The 25166-nt window shown below is 35.1% G+C and overlaps 2 protein-coding genes across 3 annotated transcripts in view; one reads left to right on the top strand and one right to left on the bottom strand.

Moving 5' to 3' along the window:
• The first annotated feature begins 5771 nt into the window (after positions 1-5771).
• On the top strand, positions 5772-6403 carry LOC144835225 (mitochondrial inner membrane protease subunit 1-like). The gene is made up of 2 exons (XM_078690278.1): positions 5772-5796; positions 6060-6403. The coding sequence occupies exons 1-2, from the start codon at positions 5772-5774 to the stop codon at positions 6401-6403; spliced, it is 369 nt and encodes a 122-aa protein (XP_078546404.1).
• Positions 6404-13794: 7391 nt separating this feature from the next.
• Positions 13795-25166, bottom strand: part of LOC144844575 (tuftelin-interacting protein 11-like) — a 120225-nt gene continuing 108853 nt past the window's right edge. For both annotated transcript variants that reach the window (XM_078701558.1, XM_078701550.1), the window contains exons 13-15: positions 15475-15599; positions 15267-15332; positions 13795-14615 (exon numbers count right to left, since the gene is read on the bottom strand). In XM_078701558.1, coding sequence (XP_078557684.1) covers positions 14439-14615; positions 15267-15332; positions 15475-15599 — 368 coding nt within the window. In that variant the 3' untranslated portion in view covers positions 13795-14438. The remainder of the gene's footprint in view (positions 14616-15266; positions 15333-15474; positions 15600-25166) is intronic.

The raw sequence follows: 25166 nt of genomic DNA, 5'->3' as shown, positions 1-25166 counted from the left end.
AAATGGCATATCATTTATAAAAATCAGGAATAGTAAGGGTCCAAGAATGGACCCCTGTGGAACACCGTACTTGGTATTTGGTTTCTGATTTTTTACCTTCTACGTTTACAAATTGTTTTCTAGTTGATAAGTAACTCTTAAACCAATCTAAAACGACACCTCTAATACCGTAATGTCTCATCTTCTGTAATAAAATGTGATGATCCATTGTATCGAACGCTTTTGATAAATCTAAAAATATTCCTATCATAAAGCATTTTTGTTCGATTGCAGAGGTAATTTTTTCAAATGCATCTAATAATGCGTGAATAGTAGAATGTTGTTGTCGGAAACCATATTGTGATTTATTAAGTACATTGTTCTTGTTTAGGAATGAAATAGTTTGATTGCTAACAACCCGTTCATAAACCTTCGAAAGACATGGCAGTATAGATATGGGACGGTAATTGGTAATTTCTGATTTATCTCCGTTCTTGAAGATAGGTATTGTTTTTGCAATTTTAAGTTCGTCCGGAAAACAACCGGTAGCGAGTGATATGTTGATCAAATGAGTAATCGGTCGTTTAAGATAATTTGAGTACGGTTTTAGATATAGTGCTCCAATGTCATCGTGCCCAGGTGTTTTATTAGTTTCCAAATTTTATTTCATCCTCAGTAACAGGTCTTAGAAACATAGAATTAACATAGTTTCCTGTTAAATACGAGGATGATTCTGTTATTTGTGGTTCTTGTGAAATTCGTTTTGCCAATGTTTCTCCAATGCTTGTGAAATAAGTATTAAACGCATTTGCTTTTTCTGAGGGGGTGTTGAATTGCTTACAGTCATGATTTATTGTTGGTGGTAGTTGTCGTGTTTTTGTCCTTCCCATTATAGTGTTAATCGTTTTCCATGTCTTTTTGGTATTACTTTTTTTATTTTCAAATTGAGTAAAGTAGTATTCTTCTTTTCGTTTCTTAATAAGTGCTGTAAGTTTGTTTCTGTATTTAGTATATTTCAGTTTGTTTGAAGGAGTGGGATTTTTTCTGTATGAACTATACAACCTGCCCTTAGTTGTTATTGACTTTGCTATTGCCTCGGTGATCCATGGAGATCGATCTTTATTTGCTTTTGCCTTAATTTTTTTCAAAGGAAAGTTTTTATCAATTAAATGTTTGAAGTTGTGAGCAAATGTTGAATATGCAATGTTTGCATCTTCTGTGCTTAGGACAGGTTGCCAGTTTCATTTGCCAAGTCTTCCTTAAAGAATTCGACTTGCTGGTGGAAATAAGTGCGTAAAATAAATGACTGTTTTGTATTTTTTTTACGATTCTCAGATTTTGTGATTGCAAATATAGGATAATGATCTGATATATCTGTGTAAATAATTCCAGTATTGATATTTACGTTTAATAAAATTTCAAATTGCGAAAATTGTTCAAATTGCGCATAACAAACAATTGATTAATAAGCATTCATACTATTACTAATGATTACAATGAACATTTGGATAATAAATAGGAACAAATTGTAGGCCCAATAATGATGATGCACGTACGTGGGCGCGTATGTTCGTTCGTGCGTCAAAATTCAATAAACCTGTCCGATATGCGAGGACATTCATTAGGTGTAATAAGATTGTTTGGTTGAATCATTTGAGGTATAAAATAATGTTGACTCCATGGTTGAATCACGCGTAGATTTCTTCAATATGATGCAGATTAGGCGACAATATCTGAAACCAATTCATAGCTGCGCCTCCCTGCGCCTTTGGCAGCTATTTCGATATCTACAACTGCTACGTGTTTTCGCTGACCGGGGAATTCCCCTTATTATTAAACGCAAATCATGGACAAAAACGATATGTACGATCATTTTTTCTATGGCCAAATGGTGGAACGCAGACCTACGTCTTCGATTTACTAAAATGTGGTACTTGCACGTGTTTTTGTAACACGCGGGTACTTCTATTCATATCGGCAATGAGATCATTTTTTATGAGTATTTTTCTTATTTCTTCATTTTTTTTAAAGCGTGGATAGTAATTTAATCATAAGAATATTAAGCACTTTTTGCGTTCCATACTTTATTGTGGCCGAGTTGACCGATTATAGTTTTTGGCCGAGTTGACGTGAGGCCGAGTTGACGTGAGGCCGAGTTGACGTGAGGCCGAGTTGACGTGAGGCCGAGTTGACGTGAGGCCGAGTTGACGTGAGGCCGAGTTGACGTGAGGCCGAGTTGACGTGAGGCCGAGTTGACGTGAGGCCGAGTTGACGTGAGGCCGAGTTGACGTGAGGCCGAGTTGACGTGAGGCCGAGTTGACGTGAGGCCGAGTTGACGTGAGGCCGAGTTGACGTGAGGCCGAGTTGACGTGAGGCCGAGTTGACGTGAGGCCGAGTTGACGTGAGGCCGAGTTGACGTGAGGCCGAGTTGACGTGAGGCCGAGACGGTTTGGGGCCGACTTGACCTACGTGACCTGCACCCGAAAGACGACTAAAAAAGGACAAAACAACAATAGAGGGCGATAAATATGACATAGGCCTAGGCCTAGGCCAAGAAGTTCCAGAAGTTCTAGCCTACTAGTACTAGGCTAGGCTAGGCCTACACTATCTTTGGTTCCAGCACGATTCGATATAGGGACTAGGCCTAGGCCCTAATCATCATGTAGGATATTCTTTGGTTGAATGTGTTGAAGAAGAAGTAAGTATCTGACTGAAATTACATAGGCCTAGGCCTAGGCCTAGTCTCAAATCACTACCAAAACCACATGCCTATACTATAGGCCTAGGCCTAGTAGGGACTGGGCATAGAGACGATTCAGGGACGATTTGGCCCTGAGTGAGTGAGACGATTCGGCCCGGGACTATTCGGCCCACTTTTGGTGAGACGATTCGGCCCACTTTAGGCCTAGACCAAATTCATATTCATTTTTGTTGGTATTTATCCAGTTTTTAAAGATAAAGGTGTTTATTAACAATCCGTATTTATTGATATTGAGAATCTTGATATAATAATAGGCCTAGGGCCTAGGGCCTATATATAATAAATTACTAAAAAAACGTAATTTTATATTCAATTTATTAATAATTATTACTTCGAAAACTTTGTTTATTTCGTGCATTCGCCAAGCGGCCAACAGAGGGCGTAACTTGTTTACATCGTTCGCGTGACTAAAAAATGATCATTTTCGACAATGTTTTCAAAATGTTTGCTTTATTGCATCTTTATTCCCTAGTAGTACTACCCCATAGTCTCTCTGAAAATAAAATTTGGGGAAAAAAGCTTAATTTATGCTTATAAATGCATATCAAAGCCGATAAATTTAAGTGTGCCGAATCGTCTCAGGGCCGAATCGTCCTGTTACCATAGATACGGGCCACACCAGCAGAGGTAAATCGCAGTGCGCCATAAATAAAAAATAATCGGTACAGCCTACAACAGGTAAGTAGGTAAGCCAACAATGGGTACGAGTAAGCCAAATAATGCTTTAAATTTAAAGGTCACTAAATACAGGCCAAAAATACCAAAAAATCTTATTAAAAAAAACAAAACACTAAAATTCACGTGCTAATTTTGACATTAATATTTTGAGCAAAGCTTGGGCTTTAAAATAATACAAAATTTGGCTCCGACAATCCACGACATTTCATATAGCAAGCGATTTAAATGTCCCTTTGCATGCCGTTTTAAGGTAAATTTATAATACATATATAGACATGGTTACGTTTGGTTGCGCACATTGATGTACCGCAAACTGTAGCTTAATGAATAAAAAAATATCTCATGTGGTTGTAGCATCCCCTTTTCCAAGGTGTGTTGGAAAGTCCTTCTTCATGTGTTTGCGGTACATCAATGTCCAAACATAACCACGCCTATACGTATTATAAATATATATTTTTTTAAACGGCATGCATAGGGACATTTAAATCGCTTGCTATATGAAATGTCGTGGATTGTCGGAACCAAATTTGGTATTAACGTAAAGCTCAAGCTGAAATATTAATGTCAAAATTAGCACGTGAATTTTAGTGTTTTTTTTGTTTAATACGATTTTTTGGCCTGTTTTTAGTGACCTTTAACCCAAAATTAAAGCAATAATTTTATTTTTACTGCCTAATATGGTTAATAACAGATAAAAATTTCATGCAGTATCAAATCCATTGCTTTTTTCTAGAAAAAATAACTGTTGTTTTTGCCCATTTTAAGTGAAATTTCATGGTTTCTCCCAGTTTCCATGGTTACAAGACACTAATTAATACGTTTCGTAAATTAACTATTCCTTCAATTATTAGCTTGTTTAACTCAGAAATGTAGATAAGATTTTCACACTGACCTTTTGTATCCATGTTGTTTTTCAGGCCAAGGTTTTTTTTTTGATAATGACATTTTAATATTTTTAATATATTGTTGTACATTTTTAATATATTGTTGTATTTTAATGTTCTTTTCAATTCAATTGTAAATTTTGATGCAATTCAGTTCTTGATTGTAATATCAGGATGTTTTTATATATACCAGAATAAAATAATAATAATAAAAAAAATTATGCCGAATATTATAACCTTAATCTATGTCATTTTTTAAGCCACACATCCTTCTCCTAGACCTGTAAAATTTAATTTTTTAAAATAAATATTTATCGACCAAAAGCAAAATATGCACAAAAATAATCTAGATCCTAACATCATATTATCGCAACCTAAATTAAACATGGACGATTTTGAATTTGACCGATATCGTAAAAATCGGAGTGACTTCGGTGGGGTTTCCACTTCTTGAGCCGGTGCGTTGTAGTGCGACCGCTGAGTAATTACATCGGTGCTTCCTTTCTGATAGGAGCGTTGCTGATTGATGCCGAAACTAGAAGACAGGGCTTCCCCTTTTATGTCTACACATTCTGTGCTATTAACTCCGAGTGAGTGGCCAAGCTGTTAAGACAGTGGAACCGTAATGCCTTGCCATATTAACATCGGTTCGGTTCGCTCCATGGTTCTGGTGGTAGAACGAGTCTTTTCAGATAAGGACTAGTAGGTCCAGTGTACACATCTGGCTCATGTGCTCTTTAAAGAACCTAGTACATCTTTCGAGACGAGTAAGGGGGGTTACTCCGGTGTACTAGTATACACGCAGCCACTGTCAGCATACGCTTTTTAGGGTCACCCTCTATAAATAAGGTGTAATAAACAAGAAATATTTCTTACAAAAAAACGCCGCTCAACATTTTAAAATTAATCATTGTTCTTTTGATTAATTTATAATTATTAAAAAGATGTCCTTTAATCGCAAAGATACATACAAATCACAGATAGTTCTTTAATTATGAATCACATGCCCATTTTTTCACTAGTTAATTGTATACACAGCATTTGAAAGAAGACATGTGTACCTTTCCAACAATGTATTATTTGCCAACAAATATTAATCTACTAATTCAAAAATGGCATTTAAAAATGGTCAATTTTGAACTTATAATGTGCTGTAGCCTGTTTGTCTGTGACCTCAACCTGAACTGTAGGCATGCAACTGAATACCCTCTAGAGACAACGTGACTTCTCAACTGAAAATTCTTCCACAATCTGTTAATTCGCGTCAACCAATCAAAGGGCAAGAATCCAAAATCGTTCCCAGACATTTTTGGGTCAAGCAGCTGGGACCTATATAGTCGAGTTTCCATTTTCGCAAAACTGTCGGCCTTAGATACTAAAGCTACCGCTATGAAACAGCTTATTAATGAATTTGTCCTCATGGGACATAACTGGCTAGAGCAGCGGCGCGAAAAAATAAATAAAAGATTATGAATCTTGGACGATTCTGCCAAGGTTTGTTGGGTTGAAATGTCCCACTTTTCAGTCAAATTCTCATAATAGAACATTTTTAAAACTTTTGAGTGCATTTTTATACAATAATTTAGGTAATTTGTGATATTTATTTCTACATTTTTCTTTTAGATACTTAACTGTAATTGTTCAGATGGCCAGCTCAATCATTACCAAATTAAGCACTGCTCTCAAATATTCTGTTTTGGGTTACTGCTCAATGCACTGTATATCTGAATACTTACTTGATTTTACATGGTGCTCAGGACCATCTATGCAACCAACAATTTCTCAAGATGATATATTACTTACTGAACACATTGGTATATATTTCTTTCAAAATATTCACAGAGGAGATATTGTTATTCTACGGTCACCATATGATCCAACAAAATTGATGTGTAAACGAGTAATAAAGATTGCATATGATGAAATTCCAACATCTTCATCAATGGACACTCAGTTTGTACCTAAAGGACATGTGTGGTTGGAAGGGGACAATAAAAAAAACTCAACGGATTCTAAAGTCCTAGGTCCAATTCCTGTTGGTCTTTTAAAAAGTCGTGCTATATTTAGAATCTGGCCTAAAGATAGAATTGGTTCGATATAACTGTGCTGTATCATAAACAAATATATAGAACTTCTGCCCCACACTCTCTCTGTTCAGCTAAGCACCAAGCAGAATATAACATCTTGTTCTCTGTTTTATGTGATTTTATTGTTTGTGCGACAATGTTTTTAGACAATTTTAATGTGTGTACTTTCAGCCAAAGTTTCAAGCCATTCATGAGTTTGACAATAAAGTTTATTGAATTATTGAATTATTATTAATTTGAATATAAACTTTCCACACATAGAAACTAAAGTATGATTCACACTACAGTATCACAGCTAACCTGTTCATTGTCAAAAATGTTTTTTTTTTAAATTTTGATATTTTGTTGGCCGTAATTATTTAAAGATTATATTGTCCCCCTGAAAAAATAATTTTTTTTTTAATATGCCATTTTTATGTCACATAATATTTATTCACTTTGACAAAAAATTGGATCGGACAAAAAAATGATTTACCTGAAAAAACTGTACCGTAAAGCAAAAAATTAAATAGTCAAATTGTCTGTTTATTTTGTCTTTTTGTAAGTTAAATCATTTTTATTCAATGGAATTGAATAACTTCATTAAAACTGCTAATTAAAGTCCTATTTTATAAATCTTTATTTTTCCTGATTATGGGGGACAATATATCTTTAAAATGGCATAGGTTGTAAATAAAATGTTATTTTGCAAGCAAATTGTTTGTGCACCTGACGTTGAATTACTTTTTTTCAGGTAAATACTTTTTTTTGGACCAATTAAAATGGCATATATTTAGCAAAAAAAATCATTCTTTCAGGGGACAATATGTCTTTAAATATAGAAATCAAACATGGTCGTATAAAATGTTTTTTTGTGTCCACGGTCCGTCTGTGGCTATATGCCATATATTTTTATGAACAAATATAGTCTGGTAGTTGAAACAAAAGTATAGGCCTACTGTAATTAATATGATTGTATATCTTGGCAACCTCTAACTGTAGAGGCTTCTATTTGGTCTCAAATTGTTTACAACATACATATTTCTATTTGCTCTAATCTAATGAAAATGTTTGTCAAACAAGGCCATACACATGGCTGCAGTCGTAAATCACGGTTTGGCTCAGTGAGTAAAACTCTGTGGCTATTGATATCATTTTTAACCTGTTCGTATAGCTTTATTTTAAGTTGGAATTGACTCAAATTTTGTGAATGTACTAAAGATGGCGAGTAGAATCCGATTTGTACAAAAAATACATATTTTTTACGCTTTCTAAGTAACGCATGCAAAAACGTGTTTGTGCTCAGTCATTTTTTAAAACATGCTAACGGCCTAATTCATGCTCTAAATTGATCAAAACATAATTTTGAGCTTTTTTAATGCGCAATTTCACTGCATGACCTTGGGACGCGTTTTTATTTGCTAATATTTAACCCTTGACCTGAATTTGAATTTGTTTTATTTGCATGTATTTTTTTTTTTATTTACATTTTTTTAAAAATTTCAATGGGTTTTTCTATTTTCCAAGTTTGGTATCTTTTTTGATACTTTTGTGATTACATTACATTTAATACATTGTGGTCAAGTTTTGATTTTTTGGTTTACGTGGTGATATTATTTACACATATCGCGGATTCGAACATGAACGTACTAAGCATTGATTTCAATGGCCAAACCGTGATTTACGAAAATCATTCTGTTCAAAGGATAGGTGTAATTAATTAAAACTTACGTTTTAATTTGGCAGCCCGACATGGTATTTGTAGATCTGGCCATGGTGGTACACAACAGAGGAGGTGGCGTAGTTGATACGTGACGACAACCCACAAAACACGTCAAATTACTGTTATTTTTTGCCTTTTTTTAGTGTTTATCCTTAAAATTCAGGAAAGTTATATAGCCTATTGTGTGCGGCCCCTCAATAAACATCAGTGTGCCAAATGTGAGCACGTACCATTCAGCGGCTTTGGAGGAGAAGAAGAATAAAGATTTCATACAATAACAATAGGTGATCATTTTATTCTAAATCATCACCTAACAAACTGAATTAGTATATTTCAAAGAGTCTTATCATCTGATTCATCATTAATAAAATAACCAATTTCTCCACATGGTGTTTAGCAATTTGGCACAAACTTGTTTGTCTGTAACTTTATATGTTGTCCTTTTTGCCAATAAGATAGGGCCTATATCCCATTTATTTCCAAAGAATGGTGCATATGCTTTTGTCAGGATGCCATTAACAAAATGAAACAAAAAATATATCACAACAAAATATAAAAAGTATGTTCAAGTACATTCATAGAAAATCAGGAAACAATTTTTGATGGTTATGATTTTTTCCCCATGAAACAAATGTAGAGCTTTGTTTAATATGTTTGGGTAATATATATTCGGTAGTTATCAGACGGGTGTCCGATATCAAGATCTGAGTTTTCTAGTTCCAGAATGGAACTAGACAACCCAGAACATCAAATGGATTGTTCCATTATTAATCAGAGGGTAGCTTGTTCGAAATACTACAGTATTGTACGTTTTCTTACTAATAATAATAATTATTGTAACTTGTAGTAACAGCCTACGACTTAAATCATAAAGAAATACAGTATACACCTTTTAAAATGTAGGCTTAGCATTTAGGCCTAGCTAAGCAAACTCAATTCAAGGGTCAACGTGTGGGCGCTATTGCGATGTATAGGCCTGGCCCTACTAGGCTAGAAGTGGTCAACTCGTACCCACACCAACTCGTACATACCTAATTTTTAAGCCAACGTGCACTGTATTTTCTTTATGATTTAAGCCGTAGAAAACGTACACAGTAATCAGTTTTAAAAATACTCTAGTATTTCAAATGACCTACCTTCTGATTAATAATGGAATGATCCAAATGACCTACCAACCAATCATTTGATGATCTGAGTTTTCTAGTTCCATTCTGGAACTAGAAAACTATATTGATAGTATTGATATCTGAGTTTTCTAGATCTAGAAAACTCAGATATATCTGAGATCTGAGTTTTCTAGATCTGAGACATATGGTATGGATGTGCTGTCTAGTCAACCTGAAAACAATAACACTCATTTGTAAAAAAAGACTTGATTCTACAGGGTGAGATTTATAATCAACTTAACTAAACTTTCTGCAGACTATCCACTCCTTGTATTTATTTGCCACTTCTCATTCTCTACTGTCCTCCCTTCTGCAACCTGTGTCTGGTGACAGCCACATGGTTGCCTTTACCTTCATTCTGGGACAAGCACCTTTGCTACACTCACTGTATAAAATTGTCTTTCATGTCCTTTCATAGTTTATTTGGTAAGTGTTCAGCCATCTGTAGAAGTGGGTGAATCTGCTATTCACCTCCACTACATATTGATACGATACGATACGATAAAACTTTATTGTCACAATGGCAAAAATGAAAAAAAAAAAAATGAGATATGGGTCCTTAAGTACACTCGAGTAATATAAATATAACATAAATTACAAGACTAAATAAATAAAAAAACAAGGAAATGTAACAGAAACATGAGTAATTAGCGGACTAGCGTTTGAAATCTCTATTATACAACCTGATAGCTGATGGAATATATGTGTTTCTAAATCTATTTGTTTTGACTTTGGGGTGGAGTAATCTACCTGATCTGCAGGTAACAAGGGTATCAAAGACAGGGTGAGTAACATCAGACATAATACAATTAAGTTTTTTAGACAATTTAATATCATTGCCTATAATCTTACCCACTTGCTTAATAATCAAATTTAATTTTTTCTTACTATTTAAGTTCAGTTCATTTAACCATATAATGATACAAAGTGAAAGAGCAGATTGTACAACAGAAACGTAAAACATATGTAAAATATTGGACTTAACATTCAATTTTCTTATTCTACGTAGAAAGTACATTCTTTTATTACATTTGGTAGCAAGCTTATCCGTGTTAACATTCCAATTTAGTTTATCATTGATATAATTGCCAAGATATTTATGTTCTTTGACAATTTCCACCTCTTTACCATTGATCAACAGACACTCATGGTTATGATTGGCTTTCCTAAAGTCAACAACAATTTCCTTAGTTTTTTCAACATTAAGTACGAGATGATTTTGAGTACACCAATCGACAAAAGAATTAACATATTCCTTATAACTAAGTTATTATTGTCATCGATTAAACCTACTAAACAAGTGTCATCTGCAAATTGAATAGAAAAGCATTTAGTTTGGTCAATAACAGGAGGTACAAAATCATTAGAGTAAAGTGAAAAAATTAGGGGCGACAGCGAACAGCCCTGAGGAGCACCAGTATTGCAAGGCAAACAACCAGAAACCGAATCATTGAATGTGACCGACTGCTTTCTGTTGTTTTGAAAATCAGCTACCCACAGATTCAGCTTGTTAATTAAAGTGTGGCTGAATAGTGTTGAATGCCGAGGAGAAATCTAAGAACAATAGTCTAGCATGTGACCTGGGCTTGTCAAGATGCTCCGCAACCTTGTGGGTAAGCGTAATTACCGTGTCTTCAACACTGCGATTTTTCCTATAAGCAAATTGATGACTGTCTAGCAAATCATTAGTTTCCAAAGTCCACTTAGATTTAGCGATTTTTTCTAGGCACTTCATAGGGATTGCTGTTAAAGCTATCGGTCTATAATAATGTTAGACAGTTTCCACAAACTGGGAATCTTAAAGCTATCCAGAGACCATTGAAAAAGATATTGAAATATTGGACTTAATTGAGGTATATTTATTCATATAAAAACATACATACAGAATATACAATAAATAGCAATAAATTTGGAAAAGCACAAACTAAAACAAGCTATAAAAAAATGTTTAAAAAGCCAACGTTATAATAATAATAATAATAATAATAATAATGTAGGGATAGTAGTCTGTAATTTCCAACGATTAGTCAATACAAGGGAGCATCCAACAAATTCTTACAAATGTGGTTGCAATAAGGGGAAGCATATCACGAAAAACAGTTTAGAAAGTAGAAGGCCATTTCCAAACTTCATACAAAGACTCATGTATCCTTTCAATTCCAACACATTGAATATTGGTTAACGAACTATGCCACAACAGACATGCATGAGGTGAACGTTCATTTGGCATCAACAGTCGATGATTGCTGCCACAATCTGCACTTGTTCTGGTCTAAACATTTGCAGCTAGGGCTTTCCACAACCTTTTGGATCATGATCAGTCAGTCAGGTTTCATGCTCAATCTCCTGGACTGATCCATGTGTACAAACATCTTGCATGATGTGGAAAGATCATGTTTCCAATAATGACTGATGTCTTTCATATTCTGTAGTTGCTTTAAGGCATTAACATTTTCTTCTCCAACTGGTGGCTCTCTGAAGCATGTTGTTGTTTATTTTGTACAGTGTTTCACAGTAGGCCTACTTGACATGCCTTTTTTGGTTATCTGCACTTGGCGGATAACCCCTTGTTATTGTCAGGATCTTGTTTGTTTTTTTTTCTTATTCTTCTTTCCACGAATTTTGTCCGCAGCGTATCTCTAATATTTGTCAACATAAGATTATATAACTTTGTCAGAAGATTGACCTCTAACTGTAGATGTGCAAGAAACTTTGTTATTTGACGTTAGAGTCGCGCAGCTCAAGTTTCGGGAATTGAACATAGGTTGATAACCATACAACAATTTAAATTGAAACTTAGCAAAGTGTAAATTTATTCATGCGCACTGTCTGTGGAAGAAAAATTAATTTCTAATCAACTTTCTACGCATTTCATGTCATTTTAAGCATGTACAAATTTCCAGACGCGCGCATATTTTTACGTACACGACGCGCACGCAGCGCTAAAAACATCCCTTTTTTTGTGTGAAGTATGTTTTTCCAGCCTTTTCTAGTAATTTCACCAACTTTTAAACAATTTCGACTTGAATTCATGTCATACGAGCACTTCGAATTGGACAATTTGCACATGTTTTTGATGAAAAAGTTCAAAAATTCGTCAAAATTATGCCTTTTTTTTCATAGTTTCTAAACTACATGGTGAAGTTTTATTTTTATTACATATTCTGGAAGTAGATGAGTTGTAGATCATGCATCAATATGGCTAACCGGAGATTGTGAGTCATCGTATGGCCACTCGAATATAAAATATAGGATTTTTGTCTCTTTCGTCATAGCTCATCACATTTAAGAGAGCGCATCTCCACTTATCTGTATTCCATTTCCCCCATATTTTTGTCGTGATTCGATTTGAGGATGATCCGCTATTGATTAGGTTAGCTTCAACCAAGCAGATTTGAGCGTGCGAGGCCCGCCTCTATGAAGGGATAACTGACGCAGAAATTATTCAGAAACACTGTTGGTTGCCACAGAAAACTTTATTCGGATCTCCTTCCGCATGTGCATATATACTCGTTATTCTTACAAGAACAAAAAACCCTGGAAGTACAATTAATAGATATTAGAACATTGATATAACGTATAGTTATTTCATACTTGTAATGAACCACACTAACCAACACTATGGTAAACCACAATCTCAGTACATAATATTATTAACACTCGAATAACTATGTTAACTTGTACATGTACATGATAAGCACCTTCCAACCATTATAATCGACTAACCCTAACATTGATATATAGAATTAAATACTTCTTAGACTTAATACATAACTTTCTGAAAATAAAATGTCTTCTAACGACGGCAACAAACAACAAGCCTTATAACGGAAGAGACTCATGGTATGCAAATTGAGTTTGCATTCCAACGCACGCCACCAACCGCTTCTAATATAGCGGACAAATTGAACCACGACATATTGATGCTGTCTAGGTCAATCAATTATCTTTCGCATGATTTACCATTTTTTAAATTTTTTATGACGTCATCATGATCAAAAGTGTGAAACACTTGGGTCACTTTTTTCATCATTACAGCAAATTTCAATGTTATAGCTCCTCAGAATGAAAAGTGATACTCATGATTAAAACATTTTCTGGAAGCTGTTGAATTGTAGATACAAATTTATGTAGAAATTTTGCGCATCGGATGTTGTGACATCATCATATGGCCAGTTGAATTATAAAAGTCGTATTTTCATATTTTGCGTCATAGTTCATGACTTTTTAAAGAGTGCGCATCCATATTCTACGTATCCAAATTTCTTCAACACGTTAATATGTTGTTGCTCAGATATTTCCCTTCCAAAATTGCTATCTACGCGTTTCATTATGATGACGTCATCATGTTAAAAATTAAAATAAAAGGCGGGTTTCTTAAGTGTGGTGAATATCACTGATTGAGTTGAGTAGCCCAACACAGACTAGGCCGTCTATCCACCACCACCTCGTAGAGGGTGTATTTTTCAATAAACCGATTATGGTTGGCATTGTGGTATTAAAAGTTGATTAAATAAGTGATCTGAGAGTTCCCATGAACATTTAAAGACAAAAATTTATTTTACTGATCCTGCTTACAGGCATAATCTATCTTTTTTTATGTTTTGAACAAACAGGTATAAATACCAAATAAAAACATAAAAAGACACTCGCACAGTACGCTATTCCAGTATCATCGCATGTAAAAGAGAAACTTGTATAGACCACTCAGCATCTTCTTATGCAATGTTACCTACAGCCCCCACCCAAATTTATACAGATCTTGAAAGTACAGTAATGTTAAATCATAACTGTCATCTGAATAACAAAAATACTATAGTAATATACATAAATGTTTTAGTTGCGGATTATTTTTCTTTTATTTATTGTTCAACATGAGATTTTTCAACAGAACTGTTCATTATCATTTTAATGTTGTTAGGCATACTGACACGGTTTCAATTTCAGCCAAAATACAGCAGAAAACACACAGTAGTATTTAACATGAAGAAATATACAAAGATGAAATTTCAAGGTAAACCATTAAAGCGACAATGACTTAAAAATGTATCCCTTTTTTCCTTGTTTTTTTTTTTTATCATAAATCAGAAAACACACTATTTAGTTTTTATGTTTGACATATAATTTTGAATTCAAGTAAAAAATCTGCTTCTGATGATTTTGTTGAAGATATTCCTAATGCTATGAGTTAAGTGCCATTTCTATTGCTCTTTGTAATGCCATAGGTGCCCAACGTCCCTGTTCGTTCACAAATATCACACCTCTTTCAATGTAAACCATTAGAGGTCCAAGGGAGTAAATCTGTTTTCCATCACATCGTCTTTGTGTTATACAAAACAAAAGTCCACATTCTTGTGCCTAAAAAAATAAATAATTCAATTTAATGATTTATCCTGTTCTATCCATAGCTAAGCTTTCTCTTTTTAAGGGCATGTTTCCACAGCCAAAAATTAACCGATAAACTGCCTGTAGAAATGGGGTTTAACCTAACCTTTTAACCTTTGACATGAAGGACAAATCGTTGGTTGTTCGGTAATGACTAATCATGCTCACTTAATTTTTTTATTGTGACCTAATTGGTTAAAAAAATTACCGATAATTTTTGTTTTGGCTGTGGAAACAGGGCCTAAGCAATAGAGTCGATACTCACATCATTTACTCTGGGGAATTCTAATTCCCAACATTTTTAGGCTATTTTAGAATGGCGATTTTCTATAAAAGTTTTGTTTAAATTTGACAGTTTTCCATGTCTTTAAATGACGAAGAAAACTTTTACCATAAATTAGGTTAAAAAATGAAATTCACACAACAAATGATATTTTTTATTTTATAATAAAAATTTAGTCAACCAGAAGAACATTCTTAGAATTATTTTTTTGTTTGTTTTAAACGAAATCTTGTTTTATCAAAAAGTTAATATACATTGAATAAAACTATGATTTTATTCAATTGTTTATACAGAAATTTACTGCTATAGATCATAAAATGCTTTAAAGAAACTAGTGTTACTTTTTTTTCAACTAGATCTCTGAATGTTGTTGGAACTGCAATTCCAGAAAAACTTCCTCTTTCACTCTGAAAAAAAAAAGCAATTCAAATATTTCAGATTTCAGGGTAAATTGATAATGCAAATAATAAAATATTAACTAATTTAAATATATATTTAAAGGCAAGAGTTTGGAGAACTTTTACAGACTTTATTTATTTAAGTTATTACCTCTGTTTCAGTTGGTTTTCTATTATGATCTGTTGTATTTGACGAATACTGAAGGTTGTCTACACTAGCAGTGAATTTTCCCGACACGGCATGGTTCATTAACTCAAGAGCACGGTTGAAATAATCTGAAATCAGACATTAATTATTATCCCTGCTCTCTACACTTGACAATACTTAATTGACTAGATTTAGATTTCCATTTTATTGGATGTTTCCTGTACAACTGTATTTTTAAGAGTAAAGAGTGTCCTTTAAATAAATTCCCTTCCCGAAGGGAAAAAAATAGTGCGTCGGTTAATTTCACTGCCACTGTTCATCTTTAACTAGGGCTACTAGGTTTTTTTTTTTAAATACTGAGGTGAAAATGAACAAGAACAATATGTTTAAATTAGAAAGGTTGATCATGCACCATTCTATTGTTGCAATGTTAAAATGAGGTTATTTGCTTTGTTTGGAGCATTGTTTGCAGTAATTTATGAACACTTATAATAATGTATCCATTTTTATAGCTAAAATTCCATGATGATGCTTTTTTGTCGATTTTATAAATAGCTTGCAATATCGATGACATCATCAACAAACAAATGAAACCGAGTGAAGTACTTGGCAAAATATATCCACAGAGAGGGAGCATGTTGAAAGATACATTTTTTGCTTTAGGTATTAGCTTTACATGCTTCAAATCCTGCTTGGGTTTCCTGAAAATCAATAGGCATGTTCTGTAAGTATATACATATGTACAAAATGAAATAAGGAATGACGCATATACTAAAAAACTGATTAACAATAGTTTAATTTGAATAGGACAGCACTGCAAAAAACAAGTGAATGAGTGGGTGAATTTGAAAAGAAATAGGTTTTTTAAAACTACTTGTATCAAAAAACCTGTACATTAAATCAAATTATGTTTTAAAATTACAAATCAATAATTATAACTTCTGCCTCTTGTACAAGTAGTTCTCGAGAAAATGCAATTTCAGTTCACTTGTTACTTTAAGACTGCTCGCCGGCTTTTGAAAATTGTCTCCTATCTTTTAACACTAGCTGGTCTGAAAATAATATCATTTTTGTTATTTGTGAAGTTATTAATAAATCGATTTTCTTGAATTTTAATAGGCATGGTCTGAAAGTACATACCTATCTACACCGAAAAATTCAGAACGATAACTTCAAAATTGTAGTGCCGTGCTCACAAACATACATACAAATAAAGCAAGTATTATACTATATATATATATCTCTTTTTTTAAAAACCTATATTATTTACAATAAATGAATACAGGAATCAGAAAATTGCTTAAATGAGAAACAGAGTTGATACGTTGGGGAAACTCAAATCCATTTACAGTATCCAATGGAGTTAGACAGGGTGGGGTTATGTCCCCTCTCCTTTATAACATATATATATTAGTACTCTTAATTGTAGACTAAGTGGTTTGTGTCAGGGTTTTCAATGTAGAAACATTATCTTGAATCATCTTAGTTATGCGGATGATCTTGTTCTACTTGCCCCCTCAGTTGCTGGTCTCCAACAATTGGTACGTGTTTGTGAAGAGTTTTCGCAAGAGAATTTTTTTTTATTTAATGATAAGAAATGACTTTGTATGCGTTTCTGTCCTCGTACTTGCAAACTTGAAGGTTCTTATGTGTGATTGCAGTGAAGAGGCCGACATTCAAAGTCAGTACAGATCATGGTGTATTAGAAGCAACTCACTCAATCGCAAATTTATGAAATGCTCTACCAATGTTAAATGTTGTCTCTTTAGATCTTACTGTATTAATATGTATTGTGTGGAGCGATTTGGTGTAACTATCGTATGAAGACTATTAGATCTCTTAATGTATGCTACAATAATGCTCTACACCGTATACTTAATGTCTCTAGAAGTAGTAGTGCCAGTGCAATGTTTATTGAACATGGTGTCCCTTCCTTTAATGAGTACATGCTGTTACGGGCTCGCTCGTTAGGCTGAAACCAACAATAAGAACATAACAAAACACGTTGTAGTTGTCGTCCATCTTTATTCATCTCCTCTCTTTTACTCTAGAGGGCTCACTTCCATGTGACAAACCCATCACACACCCCCACTTAAAGAAAGTTTGATATGATTAAACTTATACTGTAACTGTATATAACATCTTAAATCTTTTCTTATAGTTATTTTAACAGGTCGTTGATATGATTTTACCTCAACTGCTTCTTTAAAATTCCACATGTTCTAATTACTGTACTGTACTTTAAATCCGTGTATGCCATTAATGCATCACTCTATCACAACTAACATATTATAATTAACTAAACACTTTTAAAATTAACAAAACATTTAAAATCATCATTATGTTTTATCTAAACTCTTGACAACGCGTCAGCTACAACATTGTCTTTTCCTCTGATATGATGAATTTCCAGATTCATTTCTTGAACTGCTAAACTCCATCTCAACAAGCGTTGATTTTTGTCCTTCATTCTTGCCAAGAACGTTAATGGGTTGTGGTCAGTCCAAACTACAATTGGAAACGGAGTAGATCCAAGATACACTTCAAAGTGCTTTAACGCTGACATCAAAGCTAATGTCTCCTTCTCAACAGTAGAATAACACTTCTCATGCTGGTTGAATTTTCTCGAGTAGAAACACACAGGCTTGTCAACACCATTCTCATCTGTTTGCGCCAACACAGCACCAGAACCAACATCACTGGCATCAATCATCAATGAGAACTGTTTATCAAATTGTGGAGCCATCAACACCGGTTCGTTTGATAACATCGCTTTAACTTTAATGAACGCATCACTGCATTCCTCCAACCACACAAAGCTCGCATTCTTTTTCAACAGATTCGTTAATGGAGCTACAAGCGTTGAGAAACTTCTGCAAAAACGTCGATAAAACCCAGCCATTCCCAGGAAACGCATTAACTCCTGCTTACTCTTTGGAACTGGGAAATCACAGACTGCCTTAATCTTAGCACTTAATGGTTTCACTTTTCCGCAACCAACTTTATGACCTAAGAACACAATTTCAGCACAGGAAAACTCGCTTTTCACCAAATTTACTGTCAACTTTGCAGCGGTCAACCTCTCAAACAATGCCTTAATTCTCTGCACATGAACATCATGTATCACTATAACAACCAAATCATCTATATATAGTACAGGAAAGATATGCTCAGAATCAGTAAAAGGTTGAAAAAATTGCAACAGAATTTTTTTCACCACAATGCATTTCTATAATGTCCCTATATGAACATACTAAAAGTCTAGAAAAATCCAAGTAGGGGAAATAGGTTTTTTTAAACAAAATGGCCGCCAATGGCGAAAAATGTCTAAAAATGAACAAAAAACATATATTGTATATCTAATTACCACTTGATAGCAGTTTTTATAATTCTTTTTATATTTCTTTAGTGTCAAACATTTAAACTGCAATATACATATTACTTTAAGTGCTATTTAGCAGCAAAAACACACATTTAAGTATCAAGATATCACCACGGTTATAATAATAGACAACGTAGTCCTATGCATTATAATGCAGGACTACGGTGTCTAATAAAACAGTTCATTTACATTTGTACTGTCACAACAATAGAATTATACAATCTTACAATCTATTAATCCATTCATTTTCATTGTCCAGTTATCATCCTCTGTCTATAGGTAGGAATTAAGCATGTGCTGATGCCGTGGTATTCGTCACAAACAGTGGTACTGGTGGTAAATTTGTCATCAATGGACACATCACGCCATTTGTAACTTTCCATCCCCCAGTCTGTGGGTTGAAGAGTATTTTCTATCCACTGCTGTACCATGGTAATATACACGCAGGGAATGACATTTTGCAGCATTTGTTGTTGGGGGGAATATACTGTATTTCAAGTGCTGTTTTGCTTTTTGCTACTTTCTCCCTGAACGTATTCCTCCATACAGTATATAGCTACCAATGCCAATTCCTCTGATGCGATGGTTTCTTTTTTTTTTGGACACGTTTGGTTTTGCAGAGTTTGTAAGCATACTACTGCCCAGGTGTTATGACTTTTTAACACCTTTTCCTATACCAAATAGATGGGATGTAGTATCACATCCCTGGATTCCATGTATAAAAAGCAAATCAATTTTTACAGAGCTTCACACCAAGGAAAGACTTTACATGCATTCACAGTGCTCCCCCATCGAGAACATACGATAATAAATCAATGAAGCAACCGTGACAGAATATTAATTTAGGAGGAAAGAACATATTATTACACATGGGTCAAAGTCAACCATATTCATCAATAGAGAAGCAGTGCACATTCCCTCACATATGCACACAATGCACACAATGCATCATTTGTTGAAAAAGAACCTTGTACTTTTCCTGCAGCCCTCTTTTACTCCATTGACTCCATACTCACTGCTAGACTACTCAGAAACCTTCATATCACTGCCCACTGTATGTTATCAATGGGGGAGCACTGCTACATTAAACCTCTTGGCCCGAAACAGCAACATTTCAAGACATTTATTATGTACCATGTATGTTTGTTACGTTATGTGAAGGCAAAGTAAACTCTTGTGTTTAATGGCTATAATTATGGGCCGTAAGTAAATTTGGTTTAGGAAAAGGTGTTGGTCTTAAAAATCATCACATCACAGTTGGAGTTGTATGTCAAATTCTGTAAACCAAACAGTTTCCAAAAAAAAAGAAAACATTGCATTAGGAATTTGGCATTGGTAGCTATATATGGAGGGAAGTCAATGGAAAATTTAGACAGCCTACTTTTCTTTGAGAAAGTTGCAAAAAGCAAATCTATTCCCTTGCTGCAAAATTTCATTTCGTGAGTCTTTATTACCAGGTATAGCAGTGGATAGGAAATACTCTTCAACCCACAGACTAGGGATGGAAAGTATTGATGACAAATTTACTACCAGCACCAGAGAAACTATTAAAGTTGATTAGATGTACCTGTAAATAAGGTTGTATAGTAAAATGAATTGCAGTTGCAGAAAATATGGTTTGGACTGCTGCTCCACTATTTGTTAAGAATGCCACGGCATCAGCACATGCTCAATTCCCCACCAATAGATGGAGGATGAGATACTGACAAGATGAAAGTGAAATTACCGCATTTATTTGAATAAATGCCCTTGGTGGTTGATTTTTAAGGAGGGTAGTGGGGGCATGTAATCGTCGTGAGGAGTTTATTTGGAGAGGCGTTTATTTTCGTGGGTGTAATGTGGTAACATGTAGGCCTATAATCAAATAAATACACCCTTTAGATATGAACAAATATCATGTCATTCAAACGTTTATTCGATTTTTCTAAATGTAGCGTTTATCCGAATAAATACGGTAATAGATTGTAGTCCAGTGATGGCGCAAGGATTTTCCCGATGAGGGGGGGGGGGGGAGAGAGAGCGCAGCTCGCATCAATTGGCTGGGCCATCAATGGGAGCGCACCCAGAAGTTCCGACAATATTATACCAGTAAAGGGTAGTTTTAGTCACTTTTAAACAGCACTCAATGGGGTATTGTTTTATATTATAGAAATATCATCATATTGTCTACATATACTCCCGAAAATAGCCAATTGGGGAGAGGGACTCCCTCACCCTTCCCATATGATCTCCCATCCCTATACCCCTCCCCACTGGCACCACCAATGTTGTAATATATTGTTATAACAGTAGTACAAATGTAAATCAACTGATTTATTATTAGACACCGTAATTAAGCATAGGAAGGACTGCGTTTTATATATTATAACAATAGGGATATATCTAGATACTTAAACATTTGTTTTGCGGCCATTTTCTAATTAATAGCACTTAAAATAATGTGTATATTGTAGTTCAGATCTTCGAAACTGTAAAGAAATATAAAAATCATTGTAAAAACCGCTATAAAGTGGTAATTAGATCTACTATTTATGTTTTTTTGTCTTTTTTTAGGCATTTTCGCCATTGGCGGCCATTTTGTTTAAAAAAACCTATTTCCCCTACCTGGATTTTTCTAGACTTTTAGTATGTTCATATAGGGACCTTATAGAAATGCATTGTGGTGAAATAAATTCTGTTGCAATTTTTTCAACCATATTTCATAGTTTTCCTGTACTAATAAGCTTCACAGCCCTCCAACCCTGAAATTATACCATTAACCAATCTCTGGAACGTGGCTGGTGCGTTTTTTAAACCGAAAGGCATGACCTTATACTGATAAAGACCCATGGGAGTTACAAAAGCTGACACTTCTTTAGCTCGCTCGGTTAAAGGAATTTGCCAGTAACCTTTTAGAAGATCAAATTTACTGACAAACTTAGCACTACCCACACGATCAATACAGTCGTCTATCCTCGGTATAGGATATGAATCTGTAGTAGATTTGGCATTAACCTTCCGATAATCAGTACAAAAACGATACGATTTATCTGGCTTCGGAACTAATATACATGGAGAACTCCAAGCACTGCAACTAGGCTCGATGATATCATTCTTAATCATGTAATCAATCTCATTTTGTAGTATCTTCATCTTGAACGGATTTGCTCTATATGGATTTTGTTTTATTGGTGAACAATCAGCTGTCTTGACGTCATGCTCCACTAAGTTCGTTCGACCTGGAACATCCGAAAACAACTGCAGATTTCCAAATATCAAACTAACAATTTCAACCTTACGATCACGAGATAAATGACCAACTTTCTCTTCAATGTTTGCAAGGACATCTGAATTACTGAACTTAACACATGTATCAGGATCCCCAAACTCTTCAGAATTCTCTTCAACAACACACGTAACTGGTGTTGACGTACAGACATCACTATTATTTCTCGCTGTGTATGGTTTCAACATGTTTATATGACACAGTCGCTTCTTCTTACGCCTATCTGGAGTATCTAACACATAGTCAACTTCTCCTACTCTTTCCAATACTTTGTAAGGACCAGCAAATCTTGCAGATAACGGTTGACTGGGAAGAGGCAACATAACTAAAACTTCATCAACTGAACTAAAGCTTCTCTTTCCTGATTTCCTATCAAACAATCTCTTCATTTTACCCTGAGCCTTCACAAGATTCTTTCTAGCCATCTCACGAGCACGATTTAATCGATCACGAAATTCAGACACATAATCTAGTATCGATACAGACTCTTCTGCATTCCCTAACAGCCTTTCTTTGACTATTTTAAGAGGGCCTCGGACCGAATGACCATACACCAACTCAAATGGGCTAAATCCTAAGGACTCTTGCACTGTTTCACGAACAGTGAATAACAATAAGGGAACTCCCTCATCCCATTCCTTTTCACATTGAAAACAATAGGTTTTAATCATATTCTTAAGTGTTTGATGAAATCTCTCAAGTGCCCCCTGAGACTGTGGATGGTAAGCACTTGAACTTATATGGGCAACATCTAACTGCTCTAAGACTTGTTTAAATATCTTTGACATGAAATTTGATCCTTGATCGGACTGAACAGCTTTAGGCAATCCTACCCATGTAAAGAATTTTACCAATGCTTTAACAACATTCTTAGCTGTAATACGCCTAAGAGGAATCGCTTCTGGAAACCTACTTGATGCACACATTATTGTTAATAGATACTCATTTCCATTTTTAGTACGTGGTAATGGACCCACACAATCAACAATAACCCTTGAAAATGGTTCACCGAATGCAGGAATAGGCTTAAGTGGGGCTACTGGAACCTTTTGATTAGGCTTCCCCACTACCTGACACGCATGACAGGATTTACAATAGTTAGACACATCTTTTCTAAGACCTGGCCAAAAGAAATGCCTGAGAATTTTGTCTACCGTTTTATTGACACCTAAATGACCTGAAAGAGGATCATCATGCGCAATACCAATAATATCCTGACGGTATCCCCTAGGAATAACTATCTGGTGAATCTCATTCCAAACTTCACTACTTGGAATATCTGGTGGCCTCCACTTACGCATAAGTATGCCATCCTTTATAAAATAACAAACAGGAACAATAGACATTTCCTCTACAGAAAGAGCTTGCTGACCAAATGACAACAAATCAGGATCTTTACTCTGCTCTTTCACTAACCTAGACCGATTGAGAACTGTCGGACCGAAATCACACACTTTTGGGTGCTGTTGTTCAGCCTGGGCAGTGTGTAACTCGGGACCTGAGCAGACAGCCTCTTGGGAAACGCGATCTGTAATGTCTCCGTAAAAACTATCACATAAGTCAATACTCTCATCCTCATCTATGGTTTTATTTGCCATAGATCGCGTCACCGCACATGATGGAAACACATGTGATAATTCTTTCTCTAAACACACCGTGCTTTCGTCTTCAACAGGACTCTTGCACACAACCGGTTCTACTGTCACTCTGTCTCCGGCCAAATCATTCCCCAAAAGGAGTGTGACACCCCATACTGGAAGACTCGGAACGACACCGACAACAAAATCTCCGCTAACAATATCTGTTTCAATTCGAATTACATGAAGTGGGACTTCCTTATAACCCCCTTCAACACCTTGGATGAGCACACTTGCTCCAGCAGAAGACTCGTCCGAAAATGACAATGCAGATTCTAATATCAGGGATTGTGACGCCCCTGTGTCTCTTAAGACACGAACTTTACTCAGATTCACATCGTTGATCAATGCTACAGAACCAGTAGAGAGGAAAGGCTTAAATAGCTTTCGCACTTTTTCCGGATCTGAAGATTGGATCAACTTCTCACTTTCATCAACGTCATGACTCGCTGTCACTTTCAACGGGACTGTATTAACCAACGTGTTTGGAAGTGATTGGGGTTTCTTATTATCCCCTTTAACTTTGCTTTGAAACAGCCAGCAATCTGCCTTTATATGACCCTTTTTCTTGCAATAAAAACAAGTTCTTATAAATTTACTACTACTATTAACTGTAGTTTTCTGACTTTGGACCTTAGAATCATCAACAGATTTTGAAACCGATTTGGTATCCACCACCTTGTGCGTGAGCACATAATTATCGGCAACAGAAGCCGCTTTCATTAAATTATCAACTTTCTGCTCCTCTAGATGTGTACGAACTTCAGTAGGGGAACAAGATTTAAACTCCTCAACTAACATAAGCTCGCGAAGCTTTCCAAATTCATCGTTTACTCCTTCCGAACTACACCATCTATCAAAAAGAATCTGCTTCTTACGTGCAAATTCTGTAAACGTTTGATCATAAGGTTTACCTAAGTTCCTAAATTTCTCTGGAACTAACTCATAAGCTGACAAAACAGCAGTTTTGACCGCATCATAGCTTTCACATTGATCATCAGCCAAAGCAGAAAATACCTCTTGGGCTTTACCCACAAGAGCAGTTTGTAACAACACAGTCCAGTGTCTAGCAGGCCACTTTAATCTATTAGCAATTTTCTCAAAAGCTAAAAAATATGTCTCTACCTCGTCCTCATTAAACTTGGGAACCCATTTAATATTCTGAGTAATCTCTGAATCATTAGGTGTAGAAACCCGTGTGGTGTGACCATTTGGTTAGCTAATTCTAATTTCCTTAACTCAAATTCATGTTTTTCTTTCTCCATTTCCCTTTGAGTTTGCATCTCTATTTTTCTTCTTTCAAAAATTAATTTTTCACGTTCCAACTCAATTCTAGCCAACTCGACCTCATTCCCCGCAGTTTTTACGGATTCATGAGTAATTAAACCAACATGATTTCCAATCACATTTA

The sequence above is a fragment of the Antedon bifida genome, chromosome 1, assembly GCF_963402885.1.
Source record: "Antedon bifida chromosome 1, ecAntBifi1.1, whole genome shotgun sequence".
Lineage (NCBI taxonomy): Eukaryota > Metazoa > Echinodermata > Crinoidea > Comatulida > Antedonidae > Antedon > Antedon bifida.
Note: the sequence above shows the minus strand (reverse complement) of the source record. Positions and strands in the feature narration are given on the sequence as shown.

What these genes read in the sequence shown, in the direction of transcription:
- LOC144835225 (XM_078690278.1), top strand. Translation starts at nt 5,772, where the DNA reads ATGAATCTTGGACGATTCTGCCAAG. An exon ending in TCTTGGACGATTCTGCCAAG is followed by an intron (nt 5,797 to 6,059) that starts GTTTGTTGGGTT and finishes CATGGTGCTCAG; the next exon opens with GACCATCTATGCAACCAACA.